This window comes from Anopheles arabiensis, chromosome 3 (genome assembly GCF_016920715.1).
Source record: "Anopheles arabiensis isolate DONGOLA chromosome 3, AaraD3, whole genome shotgun sequence".
Classification (NCBI taxonomy): domain Eukaryota; kingdom Metazoa; phylum Arthropoda; class Insecta; order Diptera; family Culicidae; genus Anopheles; species Anopheles arabiensis.
In genome coordinates, this window is record NC_053518.1 from 81,220,475 (window position 1) to 81,246,302 (window position 25,828).

The following is a 25,828-nucleotide window of genomic DNA, read 5'->3' on the forward strand; positions in this document are numbered from 1 at the left end:
AGGATAAAACACACCAATACATTGCAACGATCGTACATACCAGAGTGGTTGGAGACAAAATGAAAGAAAAAAAAAAAAATACAAAGGATGCTACAACAAGGAAACAGGGAGGTATGAGAGAAAAGGAAGAAGAAATTATTTTTGTTTTTGGATGTTCAAAAACCAAGGTAAAATGATTGTAAAAAGATAAAAGGAACCAAAGAAATAAAGAAGAAGGAAATGGAAATAAAAAAGGAAGTATTTCAAAGAAGATACCTAAGGATGTGAAGGTAGTAGAAGAGAAAAAAAAGAAATATATCCAAATTACTTATGATTACGATATGCTAAACTACACTAACGAAAACTACTAAGCGATCAGTTCGAAACGTATCTGTATTTCTTGGGTGTTGTGGATGGTCACTCTGACCATGTGTTTGTGGGTTTGCTGTTATTTTTGCTCTGAGTGTGTGTTTGTGTTGTGGTGTGGGGCTCATCTCTTCATAGAAGGCTCATTGTTTGTTAGTTGGGTCGGTGTGAAGGGGGTAAGCAAACCAATGTGGAAATGTGTGTAAAAAGATATCATAATTCAGTGCTGGTTAGTAGGGTCTGTAAAATGAAAAAAAAAGAAAGAAAATAGAAAGGAAATAGTAAAACAAAGTAAATAATAAACAAAAGTGAATCGAAACAGATGAGGAGATAAAAATTAAAATAAAATGAGAGAAAAATAAAGAAGTAATGATAGGAAAAAAATGCGAGTGTGATTGTGTTGTTCATGGTAATGGACGGAGTTAAAACTGTTTGATTTGCGGTTAGTGTGCGATGAGATGAGATGAGGTTGGTTTTGTTTTCTGTTCTGATATTGTTTCTTGCCATGAGTGATTGCGGGCGAGTTAGATGTTCGATAACGGTAACAGTTAAGAGATGAAAAATATAAATGAATAAATAAATATCGCTTACATAACTAGTTCACTAAAACTACAAAAGCATATAGCAGTGCAATTCTTACCTCCTATGCTCGCAACATCAGCCGAAGCGCTTATATTATATATATAATAGGTACGATTATATGATATCATTGCTTAAATATGGGATTTAAAGGTATATTTATATATATGTATATCAATATATAGAAAAAGAAGTAGAGAAAATAGACAAACATGTATGTATATTTTGGCGCCAGTAAGGAAATAAGAAACTGAAAAATATTGTTCAAACACATAATGAAATATTCAGAATACATGATTTTACGTTGAAAGTTGTTTGTATAGAGATAGCGAAAATGATGAATGCATCACCCATTACATGGTAATACACGGTTATGAGAGATGAGCGATTTTTCACTGGTATTTTGTTTTTTTTTTTGGTTTTTTTTTGTTGCTTTTTTTGCTTATTTTGATGGAACGGTGATAAAGGTGATGATACTTGCACTGTTTTACGAAAAAAATGCTTTCATTCCACTGTTTATTAACAAACACCAGATAGTTACCAATTAAATAATTCAATCAAGGGAGGGCTTTGCTTTACACAATCGATAAAACACACACACATAAACGAAATTGATGGTAGGTAAAGAGGAGCAAATGCAGAAGAAAATGAGCGCTGGGTAGGCTTTTGGTTTCGGGTTGGTTTTTTTTTTACGTGAATTTTTGTTTTGGCTTGGCGAAGAAAACAATCTAGCGGGTAGTATGAACGAGTGTAGAATATAACTAGAAACGTGACTATTTGCAAAACAGCATCCGGATGAAAAGAGAACTCGCGCAAATACACCGAACCGTACACGCAGGGCGCGCTACACAAGCAACGAACAAATAACCATCATCCTCGATCAGCAGTAGTACTCTCCCATTCCTATTAATGAAGCAACATAATTCTATTATATTCAAATAGGTATGAATTCTATGTGTGTGTGAGAGTGGGTGCGCATGTGTGTTTGTATAAGTGGGTTTTCCTTTTAATTGTTTTGCTGAAAACTGAGGCGAACAGGCAAGAAGCCCCACCAAAAGAGGATCATGAGAAGTGAGCAATGCAATCTAACGAAAGGGACGCATACATGAAACATAAACAAAAAGTCCTCCTTACATAACTCCTAAACATAGACAAAATTCTTAGTACATAAAAGAAGAATGTATTTTCTTTGTTGTACACCTTGTTCAATATTTAACCACAATCATACAGTTTAAAATGAGAAAATTTGTTCACTGTGTCGATTAAAAACAAAAATAAATTATGAAACAGGTTATAGTTTGGAAGCCTGAACAGATAAATAGTACTATAGAACCTGGCGAAAGTGGACAATAAGAAATGTACCGGTAATTACGTAAAATACAAAAGTTAACTGGAGCAAAAAACTGCAGTACAAATCGAAACGGAAATGTAATTGATTTAATTTTCCAGTTATCAAGTGGGAAAATACGAGTATAAGCATCATGAATTGTAGAAAACAGAATAAAAGGACTAAAAGAACGCTAGATGTATATAAGAATATACGAAAACGCGACAGAATATTAAATAAAAACAAGAACAAATTAATATAAAAACTTTGATAATATTCAAAATGATTGTTTGCTGATTGTGTTTGTCTGCTTAGTAAGTTTAACGCAAATTGTTATATATAGATCTTACTAGTAAAATATACGAGTAGCAGCGTAAAGGATCTGTTTGTTTTCTTCAATACATGCTTCAGGATTTTAACAATTTGTGACAGCATTAGTTTAGCGTTTATTTTTGTAGAATGTGCATATAACTCATACAGTACGAAAGGTAAAACAAGAACCGAAGTGTGGTACTTACAAAACAAGGTACAACATAGAGTAATAATAAGCGCGTGAACTAATAAAGAGTGCAAATACACAGCCGTGAAGGATAGCCCAGCCCTTTTGACGTGTAGTTCTTGTTTCGTGTGTATATTTTGTATTCCTTCTCATACGAATTGGTTGAAACGAATGATATCAAGCCTCAACAAAACCCATAACCAAAGTTGTACTATAGCCAACAAAATACACTGGAAAACAATACTAACTATGTGTAGTTATCATTCATACTTGTATAGTTGGAGATCTTTCACACACACACACATTAACATGTAAACCCCCGTAATAATACGTGTAGATACAAAATGCTCAATTGAAAGTAGGACAGAAGAAAAAAAAACAAACAACCACACACGCACACGCACACGGGACTAAACATGAGATAATGAAAATGTGAAACGGAAGTAACCGCACAACAGGGAAAGAGGCACTAAAAGCTTAAGTATTGGAGGAAAACCTAAAAAAAGCACACAATCGAAACAACGGGGAACGGTGACATTATGTCCGCGATCCACTGGAAGATTGGATTGACAGTTCCTTCGCCTCCTTTACCGGACTCCTGTGCAACACGCAGGAAGCTTTCTCGTTCATTCGTCGGATTGAATAGTTACCGCAAACAGTAGTACAGTTCGTTTTTTTTATTATTACATGAAATTACTAACTTTGTTGTTTTGTTTCCATCTTAAGTTGTCTGTTTTTAGTTTTTTATGCTTATTTTCAATTGTTTTCTTTAAAGTATTTGCTTTCATTCATTTCCCGATGACCTTCCTTGTTTTGTCATCGTTGCCGATGACCTTCCTTGTTTTGTAGTTGTTAATGTTCTTCGTGCCTTACTGATTTTATCTTCATTTATCAATTCCATCCATCATCTCTTGAATAGCTTGTTTTTTCTTCTGCTGGTTTTCATTTTCCTTCGGGTATTTATTTTGTATTTCTTATTTTTCTCTCTTTCACTCTCTCTCTCTCTCGCTGTTTAGGTTTGTTTGCTATTTTAGCAATGATTTCGCTTTGTTTAGGTTCCGTTAGCAATTCCTATCTTTCCTTCATAGTAAATGTTCGTAGTATTACAAAGTAATGTTAATAGTTTGCGTTGAATAGTATAGATAATATGAACTATAGTTGTGGTTTTATACGCCTTTATAATGCCTTCTTATGTATAGCTGCTAAAGATTTGTGTCGAGTTAATTTTGTCCTTAGTTGAATTATAATGAAGCTAAATGGTTCCATTCTCTTCGAACATCGTTGATTGTGAGGGAGGGTTGTAGCTTATGAATTCGAGAGACGGAGAGTGGTTGTAGAGTTCTCTCGCGTAAGTATGGAGTAAAAACGTGTTCCAACGCGATCCTACCTTATTTCTGCTTCATTTTCTGACACACACACACACACACACACCAGAGTAAAAAAAGGAACGATCGCTATGTAAGTGGTTATGTGAACTACAGTGACTTTTTAAGCTGTTTGACATTCGAAATGCTTTCAAAGTGAACGATCCGCTACGATAAATGTAACACACACCCAAACACCAGCACACTCTATAGCATGCTGGTGTATTTTGTTCTGTGTAATGCGCTAGGTAAATGGTTTTTTTTATCTTTCTCTTCACTACTCAATGGCATTCGGATCATTGAAAACTAGCAGTATATGTTTTGTATTGATTGAGAGTGGTTGTTGGTAGTACCGTTTGTGGTAGCCATTCCGTTAGTGGTTCATTTCTATCGCTCTCGTACGTATGGGTCTAATGATCTAATAGTTTCGCGAACGGTTTCAAGGTATGCTAGGTTACAGTATAACACACTAGTGGCTACGGTATATACTGATAGAAACGATCATATTACGAACACTGGAACGAGTAGAGTAGAGAAAGAACGCTCGAAAAAACGACTACGAAACCTAACCACACTAGGAACAATTACTATGATGATTGGTGGAAAAAACACTGCCTAAGGAGGATCTTACTTCACTTGACCGTTTGTCCTCCAATATACTATTCATCAAATTTGTAGTGTGCCTTATTTTCCTAGGCGAAACTGTGTGTATGTGTGTATGTTCTCCTGCTAACGCCTGGTAACCTTCTTTCAGTTCTAGTATTTCTAGTATTTTCCACCTTATGCTTTCTTGTTTCGGTTGTTTTGCTCTTTGTTTTTACAATTTCCATTTGTGCATCTTTTTAAAACTTCGCACTACCTCTCTCACCTTCTCACGTTCAACAATAGGCACTTGCATGAAAAGAATGTTACGAACGATCACCTTAAACCTTCTGCCGTGTGCGGTTTCTCTCTCTTTGGGGTAGGTAATTACTGTCGGCCAGCACCGGAAGATGCATTTGCATCCTTTTATTTTGTATTTATGTTTTGCTTCAAAAAAGATAATGTTGTGATTGCTTTACACACACTCACAACCTTGTCGGTGTAATAATCGTCTGTCGGGTCGATTATAACCGTACCGTTTCGACACGGGTGACATGAAAAAGAGAGATGCGGGTGGCGATTGTGCAGGTCAATGGGGGGCACTGGTTCAAACAACAATAGGGCCTTGGATTCTACATACTTCCCGCTAAATCTGCTGCTTTGGTTGGTTTTAGTAAACGAAATGGCTCAATGAGAGATGACGGAGTTGCTCGCGTATGTTTTGAATGATAAACTTGTATACCTTGCATCTGTACGCGCACAAGTAAAATTACTTTGTTTGTTTTACAAAAAAAAAAAAACGGGACGTTGAGTTTGTTGCATTTCAGTCGGTTATTCTTTTCGTCGCGAAAATATTTAGTACTATTTCGAGTACTGGTTGTCTACACCTGCTCCTTGGCAGTTACTGTAAAAAGGTTCGGATATATTGGACGGATGGTTTGCTTGTGGTTTGAATCATGGGCCGAACACGCCGTAATGAATCTAAAGATGCCTCAGCATATCTATATGTTTAGATACAGTCAAGAAGAAATACTGTCTACCAAAACGGGAGTGTTGTGCGAGCAACATTTGTTCGCATTTGTTACTAAAAGCTTATGCTCCGCGCACACTGTAGCACTTTGTACAAAATCTGCGAAAGCTACAATTTAAAGCATTTTGCAAACCCATGGAAGTGTGTTAGTTTCAACGCGGATAGTGTTAAGTTAGCCAATGAAGAATATACAAATGGTTGACAGTGGTTGACAGTTCGCTTTAGCATCCTCTGTTCCACTTCAATTTGCCTAACACACAAAGGATCCCTAAAGCTGCAGTAAATAAAGCATTTGACTAGCGCGGCAAGAAACTCCTACCCTTTCGATACAATTTAGCGCAATTGTGCAATTTTACGCTTACTTACGCAAGCGTTTGCAATCAGTTTGAAGCAGTCGCAGTCACGCCTTGTGCACTTGTTAAGGCATCAGAGGGTTAGAGTTATATTTACTTGGAAATATCATTTAACGCTCGCATGGTCAAATGAAGCGCAATAAAATAGCTTAGCATTGCATAGCGTCATCAGTTTTATTTCCCAGCAAACAGAAAAAAAAGCTTGCCAAGGAAAGTGACGATAAAACACCAGAGTTTTACCGGAGTTGAATGGCGGAACGGAAATATTACGTTCCCATCATGCGCAATATTGGAAAACTAAATAAAAAGGTACATATAATTAGAAACTATCATGGTAAGATTGCACAAATGTATCAATTTCGAACACAGTAATACGAGAAATATATGTAGGAAGCATTAAGGGTAGTTAGTTCATCTATACAAAGCGCACTAGAGAACATCGATAATGGTTTGATATTGTATTCCCGACCCGTACAATCGAAACTATAAACGGTAATACACATTTATGTAAACAGTACCAAGTATAAGTACAACAGCAAGCGTTTAGTTGTGTCGGATGCAGCAATTTAAAGAACACATACTTGTTGTGTTGTTGTTTTACATATGTAATTGCAAACTATAAAAATTATACGGAGCAAAAACAAAACTGCAGATTTAGGAAAGCATCTCAAAACGAACCACTGCGATTTCGTCATTGTGTTTGCTATATTATTTTGAATCTATACATTGAGAAAAGTTATATCAAGAATAGGTACAAAATCAGATTACAGACAGAGCGTGAAGTTATGTTGAAACGGGCAGGGAATACAATGTAGCGACTAAAGAACAGTGGTACGTATGTTCGGGTCTGCTGCTTGCTATTTTTTTCGTCTTTTAAAATCTAGCTTACATATAACAAATACGCATTCATTGGTTCGGTAGTAGCGCAGGCGTATGGAAAAAAATATAGATATCTATGATTTATTAACAAACTCCCGTTGTTTTTCCTTGACAAACAAAGCAGTTTTCTTGTGTACATTCTATGTGGTTTGTATCCGTGTTCTGTGAGGATGATGAGTGTCAGGCATGTGTTGTTTTTTTTTGCTGAAGTGAATTTTTATTACATTTATTATACGTTTTGCAGATTCAAAAGCATCATTATAGGAACGTTTTTATTTTACGGGTTGCAAGGTATCCAATTTATCATGTTTGTTTTTTTTGGTTGTTTAAAAATACACGTTTGCAGATGATAGATGAATGGCGGCGAAGGGTGATAAACATGCTGCAGATTTAAACATATGACAAAATTCAACCATCGCTACCAGAGAGGCTCCCAAAACCCTAGCCAGCCTTACGATCTAAAAAAAATGGCACATGGTAAGCGGTACAGATCTTGAAAGCGTAATGGTTTTTACTAAATAGCAATACAAAAACATCATAAATATGCAAGAAATTAATTGAAATTTAATATTGAGTAAGAAAAGAAAAACGTTACTTAAATTTGATATTTTTGAAACGAAATCTATGTGCATGGAACAGCAAAAGAAGCGAGTTTAAATGGACAAAAAAGTGTTTAAAATATTTTTTTTCCAAAACAATAGCAAAATGGCAGCAAGTAAATAAGGTAAATACATGAAACAAACAAAATGAAACTGATAACTACAAAGCAGTCGAAACAAAGATGTTTGTGCAAAAAAATGTGTGCTGTGGAGATGTAGGCGAACTAAAATCGTACGTCTAATTACGTAGCCAGACAATGCATTGAACACAGTTGAGCAGTATGATACGGCGATAATAAAAGAAGAAGTTTCAACCTTGCAATTACACTTAGTTGCACACCATTTTCCCGTGCCCCCCCGGGCCAATCCCTCTCCCATTTTCATTCACGCGCGACTAATGGTACGGTTTTGGCATTTGTTTTGTGTTGTTTAAATGGCATACACAGCAATAGCATTCGGGTAGGATAAACTAAAGAATCGTACACTATTTGGGTGGGAGCGCATGTAGTGGGGTTAGTGTTTGTGTAGTTGTAGGCGTACGCGTAAAACAAAATATTTAAAACAGGGAAAGGATTGTCATCGCCAACAGAGGAGAAGGAAAACAATAAAAAGGAATACAGGCGCATGACGCTAGGCGTTCAAATCGTACATCGAGTTTGGCTTACGTTTGAGATGTTTTGTGTTTTTGTCTAGAGAAAAATAAGAGGTGGGCAACATGGGCTTCAAATGACATTTAGCTTCTATAGATTTTTTTTTTAATTTGTTCTGTATGCTTGCTGGCTAAAAATACACAGTTATCATGCAAAAAAGGGTACATAGGTATGCGCGTAAGTTGCTGTATAATTAGTAACTATTGAAGTAAATAGTAGAAGAAGTAGTAGCGTGGTAGAAGTGTTGAACAAATTAATTTGAAACATTTCGGATGGTGGTTTGCGCTGTGGCTTCGTCTAGTCACCAACATATAATGATGGCTAGTCGAAAGTCACACAATCATATAGGTGAGGGCAAAATTTTGTGAGTGTGTAGTGCAGAGTAGACAGGAAAGTAGTAGATGTATCAGTGATAAAAATAGTATCATTAGAAGAGCTAGTTAGGTAAGTATTAGGCAAGAGACTAGGGAAAGGTTGTTTGTAAATATTGTGAGGTTGGTTGTAGTAAAGGAAGTACCGGAGGAAACAGCAATATTAATAACTGTATTGGTAAAAGCAGTCTTTGATGTATAAAATTGAATTGCACAAATAACCATACAAGCATTTTTCAGAAGTGAAATTTCTGGCGTTCATCGAGAGCTCAACACATAGAAGTACAATTAAGGACAAGGATATTTCGAAAAAAATACATACGAAATCTAACTGATACAGCCGTTACTACAAAAAAAAAAACATAGCTAGAAGTACAATATTTCGTTATTAAACGTTAAATGTGTAAATGTGTTTGGTTTTTTCGTTAAATGCGGGAAAAGGATACCATTTAGTAAAGAACGCCCATTTTTACTGTGTGTCTGAAGCCGGAAAAGCATCGAAAAACGGAAGAAGAAGCGTTTGTCCCCACATTTGTCATAGCGTGTTTTCCTTGTGTTATTGTTGCATCTATTAGCCACATTGTTTGTTCGGTTTACTTCTATTTCGAGTTTGTTTTTTCTACTTTATGTATAATGGTGGCCATTTTTATTTGATTTTAGTTCTATGTCCAGGTTTAGTTACACCCCATGAAACATAAGAAGCGGTTACAGGTTTCCATTCGCTAGCAGTAGCACTAGTGATGGTGAAGGTTTGCTTTTATTATCAGAAGTGCGAGTGTATGTTGTCTTTTTTTTTTTCAAAAATCATTTTGAAGTGTGTATTGTGTATGAAGGCTCACGAGAGCCCAGATCGCAATATGGTTGCAAACGAGGTAGGTTTGAAGGGTGTGTGAGAGGGAAATATCGACATATAAGGTTTGTTTAATTTAGGGATAAGACTTCCTACTAAATTACTCCACCAAGTGCACAGGATAATAAAATGCTTATTTGCTGTGTGTGTGTATTTTTTTTTAATGTTTGACAGCCGACGACAGTGAATGTATTTGTGTGTGTGTAAGAGAAAGAGAGAGAGAGAGAGAGACAGTACGTACGCAGCAACCATTACAGATAATTCACGCAGTTGCTAATTCTTACACGAATAATTAAAGAGAGGAAATAAAACACAAAATCAACACACTCGCTGTAATTTTCTCTTAATATGCTGTAGTTTTGTTGTTTTTATAAAGTACGAATTATACTCAAATTACACAAACTTGTACTCTAAAGCTAGCGGTAAAAGTAGTACTTTGTCTGGTAATAGTTGACGTAGCGGTTGCTCCAGCAACAGCAGCAGCAGTAGAAGTAGTAGTAGTAGTAGTAGTAGTTGCTGTGGTAGTGATGGTAATTACGATAGAAGTGATTGTAACTGTATCAATAATTCGGTAAATCCTTTGATTGAAAGTGGTCATATTCGCACTTTGAATGGTTTTTTTTATTGCATCATTCTCTACAGTAACGATTCCACACTTATAAACACACACACATGAAGAGAGAGAGAGGAAAATAGGGTGAGTGAATATGAAGTAGGAATTCGATGCAATATTTTTTTTATTAGATTATGTTTGACACACGACGTTACTCGATAGGCCATGGGAGCCGGGCGTGCTCCGTAGGAGTGACGCTGGATAAATTAGCAGCACTCTGGTGTGCTTCCTTTATCGTTATTCGCTTCTGGCACAACCGTTGGGTATTTTCATACTGGTGAAACTTTCCCGAAGGCGACTATGTTAAAATTGTTAAGTGTTCTCCATCATTGAAAAGTAATCGTGCAGTAGTAGCGTGATAACTGTCGATTTGATTGTTATAGTACATTGAAATATAGTACACTATCTGTAACACAAAATAAACGAAACAACTAACTTAGATGCAAGAAAAATGAATCGAACGCGCTAGTGCACGTAACGACGTAACACAAAACAATCAACATGTTTTACAAATCCCTTATCACAAATCAACGAACAAAAGCCATCTTGGTTTGTTCCTTTGTTTGCATATTTTGCGACTAATTGCAGGGAAACTAAGCAAAAACATGAAATCATCCATATTCACATTAAATTAACCCCCCTTTGCCGGAGGAACTCGCACACGAAACGAAACACAAACACAACGAAATGCACTAGCGATAATTATTTAGTACATTAGTGCACTTAGAAACCTATGCTATATTTTGTAATAACCAAACCGTCCGAACCGAGAAAAAAGGAACAGAACCGACAGACGTTTCTGAAACGTCAAACGGACGCTGGGTTCAATTGGTATTTTGCTTAGACTTACGCGCTACACACTAGACAAAACTGGGCAAGGGGACTACTACGTTGTCAAAATTGGTGAACATGATTAACAGCACTGCAGTTCGTTCACTCCCTGCGGTGCTAACAAACCAAAAGGTAAACGAAACTAGTTTGATTATCATTTTCATCTTCTGACCGCTCGAACCAACCGGATGAAGTAATGAATATCGGTTGTCTCTACGGTTTAAATTTATACTGCTTCCTTGCTTAGTATGATTGTTAGGCTGTATCCGTATCGGTAGAATATGATCTAGCTTATTATGGCATAATATTTTGCTATAATAATAATAATTACTGCTAGAAATGTAATTTACGCCACCCCATTGCATACCTTTAGGCGCATTAATGAATGGTGCCTAATGAACGGCTAAAACTCGGTGCACTATTCAAGCGGCAAATCATTGGTGTAGCCCTACTGTTTGACTGCGTATTCGTGATCGATTAACTGTTGCCGTAAAATTCCAATTTGTTTTGTGGCTGTGTGTGTGTGTCTGTGTGGTATTCATTTTTGGTAGTACTTTAAGGACAAACTTTCGCTTTCATTATCATTATTCCAACGCATTCCAGCAAAACAACCGGCAATGGGGCAAGCTTTAGCGCGAGTGGGAGCGGGGTTGTGCTTTTGTTTTGGGATGGCAAGCAAAACTAGGACAAGCATGCGTTGTGTGCACTGGTGTTTGTGTGTGTAAGGAGGCGTTTCCTCCAATATATACACACGCACACGCGAAGCGGCACCAACGCAATTGGTAGCGGCGTGGGTATTTATGTGAAGCTATCACAGTTGTTTCATTATGATCTTAGGATCTTGCACAGATCACGCGACCCGACACGATCGTCCAGTTTTCGTTTTTTTGTTTTCGTTTTTGTTTCGTTCGAGATCACTTTATCTCTACCCATTCACTATCGCGCGCTTTACGTCGCTATTGGTGTGCACTGATTTGCGCTTTGCTTTTGTGTGCTTTGTCTGTCTGGTTGACGTGGCTCTCCGTTCGGGGCCACTTTTGTTGATAGTGAAAAAGTAAGATGCGCAACTCTCGATCACAGAGGCACTGATTAACTGGTATGTGTGTGTGTGTGAGTGTGCATAGTGTATTGCGTGTCACCATTTGTGGACAAAAGTAGTATTGTTTCCTTATTCATTTATGCATCTTTCCCGTTTCCCCATTGCTTTACCGATCAAACTAGTTTCCACACACTCTCGCACAACACACACACATACACATATACACATGCACACACAAAAGACACTGCCCTCTAAGAGGGCAAGAAACTTTCTTAAAGATTAATCATGGTGTATGTGTGGGGGTGTATTTCTCTTTAATGATGAATCTGCTACCGGCAAAATGGTACGTCACCGGATTCACCCTCCCTATGGCAATCTGTTTATCTTTATCGAGCAAACCCCGTTTACTCCTTGGTTGTGGAGATTTGTATTATTCTTAATCTCCCTCCGCTTAATCTCCCCTTCCCCGCATACTCATCGCAGCCGCACCTTCATGCAAAGGCTCTATACATGCTGCAGCGCTCCTCCGCCTCCGTCTGCTGAGAGGCCGGCCGTGGTTTGTGTGGTAAAAAAAAAAACAGCCAACCCAACAGCTTAGGAGGTTTTCATCTTCTTGTACGGGTTCAGCACAACGGCACTGCCGGCGGTCGGTGTAGCGGATACCTGCGGTACCGGCGTCGGGATGGCGGTCAGGTTCGAGGGAATGCCTGCCTGTGCCATCGGGAACTGGTGGTAGCCGCCGGCAGCGGCTGCCGCCACCGAGTACGGTGCGCCCGGGTACATGAAGCCCTGGTTCATGAGCTGCTGCTGGGCGACGGCCGCCGCGTACGGGTTCGACCCGAAGGCGGCTGCCGCGGCCGGCATCTGTGGACGGAGGAACTGCTGGTAGGCGCCGGCCTGAGGCATGATCGGTGGCGGTGGACGGGTCGTCAGCATGGTTTGCTGCGGTGCGGCCGGCGCACTAAGCCGAGCGGCCGCCTGCGGATAGGCCGCCTGCGCGTTGGTCGCGGAAGCGGCCGCAGCGGCTGCAGCCGCCGCGGCGTACTGCTGGCTGCTCGGTTGCGGTAACAGCCCACCCTTGTTCAGCGCGACGCCGGTATAGCCGAGCGCCGTCAGCGGTTTGCCGGTAAGGGCGGACGAGCCGCCGTGCAGCTTCAGGGCGTAGTTTTTGTGCGCCACCTCTTTGGCCATGCTGGCCGCATCGGTGTAGTGTGTGCCGCCGGCCGCCGGATACTGTGCCGCGGCGGCGGCAGCAGCAGCCGCCACCAGCGCGGCATTCTGGTTCTGGGCAGCCTGGACGGCGTGCGCATGCTGAGCCGCCGCCGCTACCTGGGCGGCCTGAAACTGGGCCTGCATCGAGGCGGCGGCCTGATGGTTCGAGCTAGCGACCGCCGAGTACTGCATCAGCGGACTCGTCACCGGCACGGTGACGGCCTGCGTGGACGAGGTGGCCAGCGACTGGGCCAGCGAAACGCTGCCGGCAGTCGAGGCGGCCGAGCTGGTAGCAACGCCACTGCTCGGCGTGAGCAGATCGCCTGCGTGCGGTGTGTCGTCCTTCTCGCCGGCCGCCTCTTTCAGATCGCTCTCGGAGTGGGCCGCCTGCCCATTTGCCGCCAGATGGCTCATCGAGCCGCCGAGCGAAGCCATCGACTGCAGCGACATCGACTTCACGAGCGGTGCGTTTTTGTTGCTCATCTTCGGGCTGTTGTTGTTGAGCAGCCCTGCCACGCTGGTGCTGCTTCCAGCCCATCCCCCACTGCCCGCCCCACCCACGGACGTGACGATGGCATTGTTAGTGCCGCCGGCCCCGCTCGTCGTGTAGTACAGCCCGCCGAGTAACATCGAGGACGGTGCGTAACCGGCACTGCTGCTGGCGGCAATGGCGGCCGCGAGGGCGGCACTGTTGCCGCCGCCGCCGACGCCACCGCCACCCCCACCACTACTACTGTTGCCGCTGGTGCTGCTGCTGCTGCTGCCGCTACTGCTGCTGTTGACCAGACTCGCGAGATTATTAGCGATAGGGTTGGCTGTGGAGGCTGATGGAATATAGGTAGCGGCGCTAGAAGTGGTACTAGGGTACTCACATGACACTGGCACGAACGGCTGCTGTAGTTGCATCAGCTGCTGGTAGGTGGCGCCCGGCTGGTAGACGGGAATGCCGGACTTTTCACCGGCGGACCGCTTGAACGGGACCATACCCGGGAACGCCTGCATGGCGGGTGGGCACAGCGGCACAGCGTGCGAACAAAGAGGAAGAGAAAGAGATGGCAGAAAATGGGTATTAGAAGAAGTTGCGTGCATAAGATTGAACGATACGGAGCAAAAGAGCGACTACTAAAACAAAAACGAGTTGGCACAACATTCTAAACGACTAAATAACGAACATTAGCAAAATGGAATAGATTAGCGTGGTTTTTTGTTTGTACAAAAAGTGGGGGAAGGTATGATATGGAAACGGGTTCGTTTGCACGAGCTCTCTCGGTATTGTAAGTGGATAGTAACATGGAGACAGATAAGTACAAAGAGAAGGATAGATTAAAGTTTGACAGAGATAGAGAAGGAGAGAAAGATAAGTGCATTAGTGTTAATTTATACGGTCAGAATGAGGAAAAGCATTTTACAAGGGGTTGAGCTACGTGTGAGTAGGTTGTCAGTCTTTGACTACACGGATTACTATTTCTAACGCGAGAGGGCAGCACAGGAAGGAGTGTATAGTAAAAGTGGTTCGTGTACTGGCTAACACATTCAGACGTGTGGCTAGATGAGCATCGGAGTTTTCTGATTTTGAAGAAAGATGACCGAATAGTATGACGTGTGTACTGTTGACGAAAAATTGCTCCATTTCGTGTTTCGTTTAAACTAAAAATTAGAATAAGAAAAAATGCTCCAACACCCGAAACATAGTCCAATTGAAAGACCTCCCAAATCGAAACGTTCCACAGCCAACCGAACGGGGCCCTCAAATACACCCACCCAAGTTTAGATAGCTAAACTTCTACAGAGTCCACACAAAAAACCCCGATTGGAGATCACCAAACAATAAACAAACAATCGAAAGGATAAATGAAATACGCGACCAGTTAAAACTAACCGTAACCAAAAGCGAACTAGCTACTAAATAGTCCCGCTGATCACACTGATCATCAGCGTGAATACCGGGGATTTGATTGATAAAAAACTGACGAACAAAAGACTTAAGAAATTACAGCAAAAATATAAATACAAACGTCGGGCTAGACGAAATAAAATACCGAAAGGAAATAAATTTAAAAAAATGAAATAAATGGCACAATTACTTACAAAGTTTTCATAGTAAATAGATCCCATCGATTTCATATCCATCTGTAGACGGGGGTTGGTTGGTTGATTTTGTTTGTTTGTGGTTTTTTTTTATGATTATTTGTTGTTGTAGTAGTTGCAGTTGTTGTAGCAGTAGTAGTTGTTGTTGTTGTGTTGATAGTGCAATGTGAAGGTGCAGACGGAAGTGATGAAGTTAGAGTGAAAGGGGAAAGGGGCGAGTGGGTGAGCGTGGGTTGGGTTTAGAAATGTTCACGTGAAATCGTGAGTTAATCAAACAAACACAAAACACAAAATCAAAAAGGGAACATTTTTATATTGTAGGACGGGAACGAGTATTTGTGAGTGTGTTTGTGAGAGAGAGAGAGAGACATATTATGTAGGGTGGGGAGGATCGAACAACAGGTATACAATTCATTCATTTCGTACGCGAACAAACACGAAGATGTGACAATAGGAAGATATGAGAGAGAGAGAGAGAAAGAGAGTGAGAGAGAGAAAGAGAAAAAAGCAAAGAGAAAAATGAAAACATTCATTAGTCCTGGGATGAAAGGTAACACGCACACACATACACGCATACGCAATGGGTGTGTAATATATAGAAATCAACTAAGGTAAAATCAAATTACTAAAACAATACTTAAGGTAAGAAAAATGTTGAAATGATCAACGAAACTTGTAACCGCTACAAAACCATAAACATTATTTAAGGTAACTTAAAACGAACTGGTGATACAACGAGGTGATGTGGTAAACAATTGTGTTAGTAACAACACGGGGCGGGGTATTGGTTTGGTTGGGTGCTGCTTGGCGCAAAATACTTCTTGCTTCCTGCCTTACTGTTACTAAAGTTGGTGAGTATTCAGCTATGCGAGAGAGAGAGCGCGCGCAATAGAGAGAAAGAGTAAGAGAGACAGAGAGAGAGGGAGAAATAGAGAGCGCTTGACTGGGATCGGAGGATTTCCTTCGTGTTGGGTAAACCATTTTTAGTACATATTATGGCTGGTAGTAAGGGCTGGTTTTCCATCCTACACTTGCAGACACAGGTTGGGCACAAAAAACACCTAAGAAAATATACGATCCTTGCTCTAGGTTTCTCTCTTTCGAAGCCGCTGTGTCGAAAAAATACAACACACGATTATACTGCAATAGTGGTAAGTATGGTTAGCAATTGATAGAAGGAATCATAGTAGCGATCAAAGATCGTTCCGGCCGCAATCACAGTGTGCTGCTCTGCTCAAGCAGCGCCAGGAACGCTTCCATCATATTTTTAAAATATATTCCTAAATATGGAAAAGCAATTTATTTCGTATCGCGTCTTGGAATTACAGCTATATAGTTTTGCTTTTGATTAAGTTCAAGCAATATCAAGCAAAGATTTATCTGTGACAAGCATCCATCGTTTGGAAACGTGACAAATGTCTGGATTTTTGGATACGAACAATTAGTTGTTTCCGGTTCATTGGCAGATGAAATATGTTTTAGCTTAAAATATTTGCTGAATAACTTCTATTTGCTTTCTTCTTCTAGTTAAAGTATATACTATATACAAACCAGCACTACAAAATAGCGGATGATCAAACGCAACAAAAGGTGAACAATGAACGTAAAAACGATACGATGGTATCCGTAGCATTGAAAGAAAAGGGGGGGGGGGAAATAATTCGTCCAAAACCGCCATAATATAGTATAATTATCGTGCAAACTTGTCGTGTGAAGGCAAGACAAGAGAATGCCGTGTCATTCACAATAAAAAAAACAGTATCAATCAGCTAACAAAAGAGAAGAAATATAAACGCTAACAGAACAAAATCAGTGGTTCGCTAAAGGCCGAACGAATGTAAAGATGTGGCCGTTGTTTACTGATGGAATGGACCTTAAATCGATAATCGTTATTAATGTCAGCAACAAAAGGGAAAGCATGGTTAAAATTGTTAGTAGAGCACCAACAGCCCGCTCCAAATATTATTAGTTCGTATTGTGGGTGGTTTGATTGTTGTAGTACGTTTGTTAGTGTCAGGATGATAACGGGGGGAAGAGCAGAGATAATTGCCATGGAAAAACAGGGAAGTGAAAGAGTTTGTTTTTAATTAATACATAATATTTTAAAGAAAAAAAACCAACTGTAAACTTAAACATTTAACATTAAAGTAAGTAAAAAATATGAAATTATTAATTAATTAGTTTTGACAGGGAAGTCCAAATAAAAAATAAATTAAACAACACAACAAAACTAATGTTTTTAGTTACCGGGAACTAATCATGTTTAAGGGATTAGAAAGGAATAAACTCGTAATAAGAACAAACCCCTAAAAGATAATGTTAAATTTTAAAAGGAAACAAAAAAAAAACACTAAAGGAAAGGAATTACACGAAACTAAGGGGGAGGGGAAGGGAGAGAGAAAAAAATAAAGATGGCAATACCATTTGTATCATGTCACTATCAGCTGCACGCTTTTTGCCAACCTCCAGGGGAGACTGGCCGCCAGACATGGACAGCTGGCTCGTCGAAGTGACAGCCCCGGGCGGTGGCGGTGGTGGTTGGAGGGGACCCATGGTAGCAGCGGCAGCGGCGGCTGCAGCGGCTACAGCGGCCGCAGCAGATACGGGTGCAGTCTAATGATTCGTTAGGTTAGAGAGAGAGAGAGACAGCGTTCGAAAGAGCAGGTGGTGGTGTGTTGTGTACAGTATTTTGTAGGTGTATGTGTGTTGTGAGCATATGTATTGAGGTGGTGTGTGTATGTGCGTTCCGCATAATGCAACCGCGCAGGAGCGTATTTGGGTGGCAAGCGGGTATAAATGTTTCAACAAAATGCGTATCGTTAAGCCGTCCAAGTGTGCGTGTATTTCGGTTGTTCGTGTGTGTGGTTTGTACGTTTTTGTCGGGCAGTAGAGAAGTAAGTAGTGCAGGTAGTTTTTTGTACAAATTAAGTTAATGTTTGTTTGCAACGTTTCGATTCGTTTGGATTCGTGTACCGGTTCCGAGGTGTGTCCGAGAGTGGTGAAGGGGGTGTATTTTTGAAACAAAGAATAAAAAGAAGAAGAAGCATAACAAGCAATGGTTTAATTAAATATGTTTCTATAAAATTTCGATAATAATAACAAATACAAAACACAACATACAGGAAAGAAAATATCAACAAAATATAAAACACACATCAAAGAAGAGGGTACAATGAAAAGGAAAACGAAAAACGCAAGAAGAACAGAAAAAATAACAACGATGAAATGGATAAAAAGCGCAAACAAACTAGACTAGAAGAAACTAATACAAAGAGGAGAAAGAAACAAAAGACGAAACAATAACACGCAGACGCAGTTAAATGACGAAACAAAATTAACCACTAAATTAATTATTTTCATTTCGATGATGTTTTCTTGTGAAGAAGAAAGCAATTTTGTTTCAACTATTTTCCATGTTTGCGAACCAACAGATGCTGTTACTCGTTAAAAATGTCTAAGAATGTGTAACAATTTCATTGGTTTTGTTTTTACGTGCTCGAGTTTATAGCAACGATACTGATGTTCCATATTTTGATTTTCAATAAAATAATGTATCTCGTAGTAAGACTTGTATTAAATCATTTTGAATACACTCATCTTAGTATATACTATCAAACGCTTTGCTGGTAGTTTTTTTTGTATTGTATACAATTTCGCAACGTGTGGATGTGGTTTGGTAAGCCTTCACAGTCCGGAGATATCTAGAGTACGACTTATTCACAGTACGCCGATGAATAGATGAATATTGCAATGCCGAAATCATGTGAAACAGAAGAAGAAAATAGTGCATGCAAAATGAAACATCTTCGTGTAGACTGTGAAAGAAATCAAACGAGCGAGAAAGAGAGCAGACGCAGCACAGAGATAGATACGCAATGGACGGTAAAGGAAGGAAGGCAGATAAAATACTTATTTGTTCAATACTTTCAACTGATGTAAACAGCCAAAATCGAATGTAAGAAAGTTGTAAATATTTACAATATTTGTTTTTTTTTTTGCAGTACAGCTGTTCACAACAAACATTCCGAGCGTTTGCGCTTAACGAAAGGGGTTTTTATTGCATCCAGCATAATAGCTCGCTATCACTGCATATTAAAGGAACGTAAGAATGAGCGCAATTTTTTATTCTTTTTTGGCTTTCGCTGCTTGCCTTAAAGCGCTAAATAAAATCAATAGATAAGAACGTAAAAAAACACTAGTAGTTTGTTGTAAAAGTGAAGAATATTACGAATTTATGTTCAACATTTCTTGAGTGGATATTTTAACCACATTGTATTGGTACACCTCTGCTTTCTTTCTCATTGCCTTAAAGCTACACTATTCGTACACTACATGAACAGAGGAGGTTTTCTATTCTACTATTAATATAAAGTTGTGAAACATTGTTAGACAAGGTGTCGACTACTGACACGGCACTGTTGTATGGCGAGAGTCACGCTGTGGATGCTACGGGACTACTGTGTTTATAGTTCCTGAGTAGGGGGCCATTGCTTCTGGCTGCCGAAGGACTTCTTCATGGAGCTACCCTAGAGGTGTACGCTTGTTCGAGTTGCTGTGTGGTGTGTTTATGGGAACGATCGACAACTACACTACTACGCAAAGTAAATACCGAGGGCCCTCTGGACGATTGTTCATGTAGCTTTATGTCTGGAACTTTCTAAGTCTACATTTAGGAAGGTGCCTGTGAAACTATTTCACGAAGGATATCGAACTGGCAAACTGGCGATGGAATGGTAAACATTGGTTTAGGGATCAAACTAGAATGTGTGTTGATGGTGTGTTTGTGTGTGTGTGTGTTTGAGTAAGTGGACGGATTTTGTTTTCTCTATTTTAGTAGTGATAGTAGTTGCAGTTGGTGTCACTCTGGAATAACGGGGGGAGGTTTGTGAGAGGAGAAAGAGCAGAAAAAGAAACACACAACACATGTAGAGATAGGTAAGGTATACATGGTTACATAGAGAGAAAGAGAGAGATTGAGAGAGAGAAAGAGAGAGATAGAGAGAGTGATAGAAAGATAGAGACATAAGGTGTAAGTGGAAAAGAAATAGAGAGAAAACAAAAGTGGATAGCAAGATGAGTTTTATAACTATAAAAGTAGAAACAAAAAATAACAAACGATAGCATGAATATCAAAATGAAACAGATCAAAACTAATAAAGAGCAACATCATATTGCTGATACAATGAAAAAAAATCGACAGAAAAAGAGGGAAAGTAAACGCAACCATTGTTAAGAACTAAAGTTTAAAGCAAGAATGGAAAAGAGAGCAAATAAAAGTGAAAATAAATAAAAACACTATTTATAGATGTAACAAAAGTAAAATGGAAAATATAGCTCGGTAAAATAGTCAAATAAAACTAATCAAACGTGGCAGTGAGGTAAGAGATGGCGAAAAATGACGAAATAAAACAAAATAAAAAAAAAGAAAAGAAACACATCGAAACGAAAACGATCAGAAACGCACACAGAAAAAAAACACATGAACGAAACAAAAGACTCGACACAAGAAAAAGAAAAAAAAAACACAAATCAGAAGTATTTTCTTTTTTTTTTGGTTTTGTTGTTTTGTTGGATTAAATAGCCATACCGCGGTTGCGCGTGACTGCGCTGCTTTTATTTGAGCCTGCAGGTGCAAGGGAGGATGGAAGTAGCGACAAGGTTCACGAGCGCATCTACCCTTCACGGCATCCATGCACACCGTGACGGAACCGTCTTCGTGTGTTGTAACGCTCTCCTGCGGATGAGCAAAACGGCATTCGGACTCAGCTCGCTTGCAGGCACCGCGCATGAATTCGCGACATACCTAAAGACATTATCGGCTAATTGATGTTTGTCTTCATATTTGTTTGTTGTTGGTTTTTTGTTTTTTAATTGTTAGGTTAGTTTGAGGGAGGTTTGATTGCATGTTTTGTTTTTGGTTGTTGTTTTCAACATTGGATTTGATGGGATAGTAAGTTGAGGAGGAAACGGGTATTGTTTTTTCTAGTAGCTGGAGCAGTTTGCATAAGATGCACTTTTAGTATCGTTTTGTTTGCACAGGAATACATAAAAAAGGGGAGGTGGTGGGGTAAAAACTTAGTTCTAAAGTTATTTTCATTGCCTCACAATAACGTGTTAAGAAAACTGCGAGCAATGCAAAACAACAGAACAACGCAAAATCGTAAAACAAAACAACAGCACAAACCAAGAGTACGTTGTAGTAGTAGTAGTAGTAGTAGTAGGTGGTATTAGGTGAGCATAAAGTAAATATTTTGCAATCATAATGCTGTATATAATCGCTTGCTGTTCACTGTAATGCCATTAAAACAGCGAATTGAAAAAAAAAACATATAAACAAAACGAACAGCATCAGGCACAAATGCAAAAAAAACAGGGCGAGCAGAGTAGCAGCAGTAGCAGCAATTGTGTTAGCAAACAAAAAGCCATATTAAAAAAAAGAAAATAGCAAAAATTGATTTGAAAACTGCACTCTTTATGTTGCGTGTACTCACGCGCACGTTTGCAGCATCCCCAGCAAAGGATGCGAGAAACGTACAAGAGTCCAATTGGGGTAGAATTTGAAGAAAAGAATTCAAAATAGGCAGCCGAGTGTTGGAAAAATTGAGAAACATAAACAAAAAAACAATGCACATTGATCTCATATGGCGCGCGTTAGCATTAACTGTATGGTGGTGTTGCTTCAAAGCGAATCATAAGGTGGCATCGAACATTGTAAATAGAAACTCATACAGAAAGGAGACTCAAAACAGGAGCGATAGAAAAATAGAGGAAATAATTTGACTTGAATATTTTAATGCTGATGTGTGCCAGGGCGCGTAAAGAAAAAAAAAACAAACTAAACGGTTTATTTGGTTTTTGCGAAATTATACTGAGCAACCAATAAAGAGGATGATTTGTTTCTTGGTGAGAGTAAACTTATAGTAGGATATTTTAAAACTGATCAACATTATTAAGGACTTATTTTTAAGTGAAATTGGCATACACCATTAAAAATTATTTACAGTTTACTAGCAAAACTGTCTTAGCGTATGTCACACTTTGCACCAAATTTATTGTGGTGCATTAAGTATGAAAATAAATAATTAGTTATTTGTTTAACAATTTATTGCAAAAATTGCCGTAATTTAGACTTGTTCGTAGCAAAACGCCTGAATGCATGCAATCGATATTGCATAAGCACAGTTTGTATTACTATTTGGCAAATTTAATCGTTTTTAAGTATCAGATTTTGAGTATTTGAGTAATTTGTTGATCGGAAAAGGTATTCGTTTTAGGTCAGGTTCGCAAAGGGATAGAACAAAATGAAAAAAATAATTGAAATTATATCATTCTTGTTTTGCATTTTTTCAAAAAGGGGAAATATCGGATGATGTTGTGTTATTTGCAAGCGGAAGCTTGGGCTTCTTTGGCCATGTGTGGCGGGACGATTTGCAACGTTTCCGTTTGCCAGCACAGAGAGCAGAGTTATACAACACGCTCGCATTGATGATTATTCATCACAAAGCAGGCAAAACAAGCCGAACGGATCACAGGCTGACACCAGTGAGTAGGACGACGGAAGGGGTAGTACTGAAGTCGTGAACACATTAACGGAGGGAAGTAGAGGGATGTTTCGTAGTTTCGTAACGGGCGGGTTGCTTTCCTCTGCTTACACCGTGGGCCTGGAGTGGTTGCAGGGCAGCATACTTTTCTTCAGACGAAAAGATAATTGAACCGCAGCACTGGGGAGCATATTCGATTCGGTGCGTCTGTGTGAGTGGGTGATAGTGTTCCAGTGTGTGGAAGTTTGGTTGTGGATTCAGAAAGAGCACACACACACTCACTCGAACACAAACACAGAATGAACATGAATGGCACTGCACGGATGGGTCGACGGGAGAAAGGTACAATCGAAACATGTAAGAGTGTGACAAAGAAATTGTGATATAGAAAGATAGAAAATGAAGTAGACAGTGAGAGAAAGAGAGAGAGAGAGAGAGAGAGAAATAGAGGGAAAAGAGGCATAGAAAGAGAAAGTGGGAGAAACAGAAATCGGTGTATTGGGAGGAATATGTGAAAGGGGTTGTGTTTGTGTGTTGGGGGGGGGGGAAAGGTGAAACCATTTCGATGGCTTCCGAATGACACGCGTGTTTTGTACTGAATGTTTTACCAGCAATATACTAAGTGATGGAAGAAGGGGTTTACAGCGATTTTCACTAGAAGGATGTTACGTCCTTTTTTTTAGTACACACAGTATAATCTGATGTTGATGGATTGACTAAATCGAGGGTTTTGTTTCAATGTTACTCGATACGGGATAAGGGTAAACAAACCAAAATGAACTTAAACCGTCAATGTCTAAAACTGACAACAAAAAAACAGACCAACTGGTAGCGGTGATGAAACTAATTTGAATAACAGTGTAAAATGCAATAAAATACGAGGTATAGAAAGTGTTTCTAAAGCTAAAGAGAAATCTATCTAAATACATACGCTAATGGAAAGTAAACGAACGTGTGCATTCACTAGTGTTTAAAAGGAGTAGAGGAAAAAAAAACCGACAGCTCGAACAGTGATACGAATTTGAACGGCTTTACATCACAGTTTCAGATAATCTCATTCGATCGTTATGTGTTAGAGCGTTGCGTTATGTTTGCTACGTAATTATCTTACAAACTATTATCTTATTCTGTACACAGCGGGTAGTATGTAAACGCAAAACACCGAACACCTTTGAGTAATAAATAAAAAAACTAACTCTATTCTAAAATCGCGTCATTATCGAGATGTGAGCAGTTTGTATCACACAAATACATAGAGAACAAAAACGAGCAACAGCAAAGAGAGAAACGGCGGTTATCAGGTCGCAAGCGAAACTAACTTCTCTGGTTAATCGGCTAGCTACAACTAAATGCTGCTTGGCTTGGCAATGCACTGCTGTATTTACCCCGCACGGCACGGGGAAGTGGTTTGGTTTAACGTTTAAACTCTTAATTTTTTAGCTACAGCAGCAATATCGGCCTTCTATGCTACTCTATCTTTAATTTTCTATCTATAGCAAGCAAACACAGAACGAAAGCGCTTATGTATCGTATTCAGGGGGTCGCTTTTCTATTGCCTAGCACCTAGCAGCTGATGAACAAACTTCAAACGCCTGGCGTGTGATTTATTGGCATTCAATCAGAGTGAATGTGGTCGAAGCTATTTATAGTCCATTAAAAGCGGTTCGCTGAACTGCAGCCAGGCAGCTTTTTTCAAAAACCACAGCTACCGGGTGGGTGGGTGGTAGAGCAGCTTTTTTCCTGTGCTTCGCCTGCTAGGTACAGCTATTCAGGCGTTGCAGCGGCTGAGGTATCATGCAACTTAGCAGGCCCGTAATGTTGATGTATCGCTGTGGTACTTAATAATTAATTACTGGCTAGGAAGTGTAGGCTGTTTCTAGTATCGTGTTTAATTACCAATAAAATCAACGGTCAAGAAATCAGGGATCAATGACTGATGGCATGAATAAAATATCGAACGCAACGTGGATGGAGGAACGATTTAACACTTTAAGCGCCGCGTCATATGATTTCGTATGACGGCTTTGCTCACCACTCAGCTTTGTATCTGACGCTCAGTGATTCTCTTGAGAACGAATGAGGTAGGAAAGAGAGAACGAGAACGACATGTGCTACGCCGCTTATCGCAATGAAACAAAAGAGTGATAACAATGGCCCGAGAAACTGTCGCTCTCATCGCTCTCTTGCCATGCGCTACGTGCTCACTCAAAAACTGTGACGTCAGGCTGGCGGTCAAAGTGTTAAAACAACTATCTGACACCGATGGAGACGCCCGGTGGTTCGGTAAAATAACACTAAAATGAACGAAGTAAGTACAACTTTTTAGTGTTACTGTTCTAAACAATTGATTGTACAATGTTTTGAAAAAAAACCCTGTAATTATATAGTAAAAGAAGCGTCAATCAGTAAAATTTCCGGCAGTTAACAATGCGAGTAAAATAATTCCAATAGGTTAATGGAGAAGCCTGGTGCTTCATGAAAAGTGATCCCAGTTTAGCGCTAAGCCTCGCCATGATCCAGCCTCGGTACGCACGCCGTAATTTAAACTGACCATTGAAACATGCCGCTTGGGTTGCAGTGAACCTTCCCACCACACACCGTCCCCAAGTGCACCCCAAAACTGCACAAACGGCAGCCGGGAGACCGAGACCCGCATGCTGAATTGGCATGTGCTGTGCGGCGCCAAATCGATTGTAGGTCAGATCGAGCCGTCGCTGCACATTTCACGGCTGACCGGGCAAACAAATGTCCCTCGTCCGTTCCGGCACGTTCCGGGACGGTGCAGTTTGCCGCCTGCATCCGACATGCACACAGACACACACAAACACACATAGACACAGGTTCACCCACATGCTGCTGGGGGAGCTTTTTCACGCTTGCCGGCGTCGATTTGTCACATGTTTATTTGTATGCGAAATGAAAATCAGATTATGTTTCGAACCGTACACGCCCGTTCGGTCCATTTCACTAATGGGCTCGTCGCCCGTTGCCCGCACGCGCCCGCCTCGATGCTCTTTTGTTCGGCTGATGTTATGTCACGGAATTCTTTTTTTGTTGTTGCTTTTGTTCGCTTCAC

At 40.0% G+C, this 25,828-nt stretch overlaps 1 protein-coding gene across 1 annotated transcript in view; it reads right to left on the reverse strand.

The window, feature by feature from the left end:
- Window positions 1–3,685: 3,685 nt before the first annotated feature.
- Window positions 3,686–25,828, reverse strand: part of LOC120900112 (serine-rich adhesin for platelets) — a 257,168-nt gene continuing 235,025 nt past the window's right edge. Inside the window, exons 4-7 of the mRNA XM_040306717.1 lie at window positions 20,799–21,014; window positions 17,633–17,824; window positions 15,212–15,253; window positions 3,686–14,119 (exon numbers count right to left, since the gene is read on the reverse strand). Coding sequence (XP_040162651.1) covers window positions 12,506–14,119; window positions 15,212–15,253; window positions 17,633–17,824; window positions 20,799–21,014 — 2,064 coding nt within the window. The 3' untranslated portion in view covers window positions 3,686–12,505. The remainder of the gene's footprint in view (window positions 14,120–15,211; window positions 15,254–17,632; window positions 17,825–20,798; window positions 21,015–25,828) is intronic.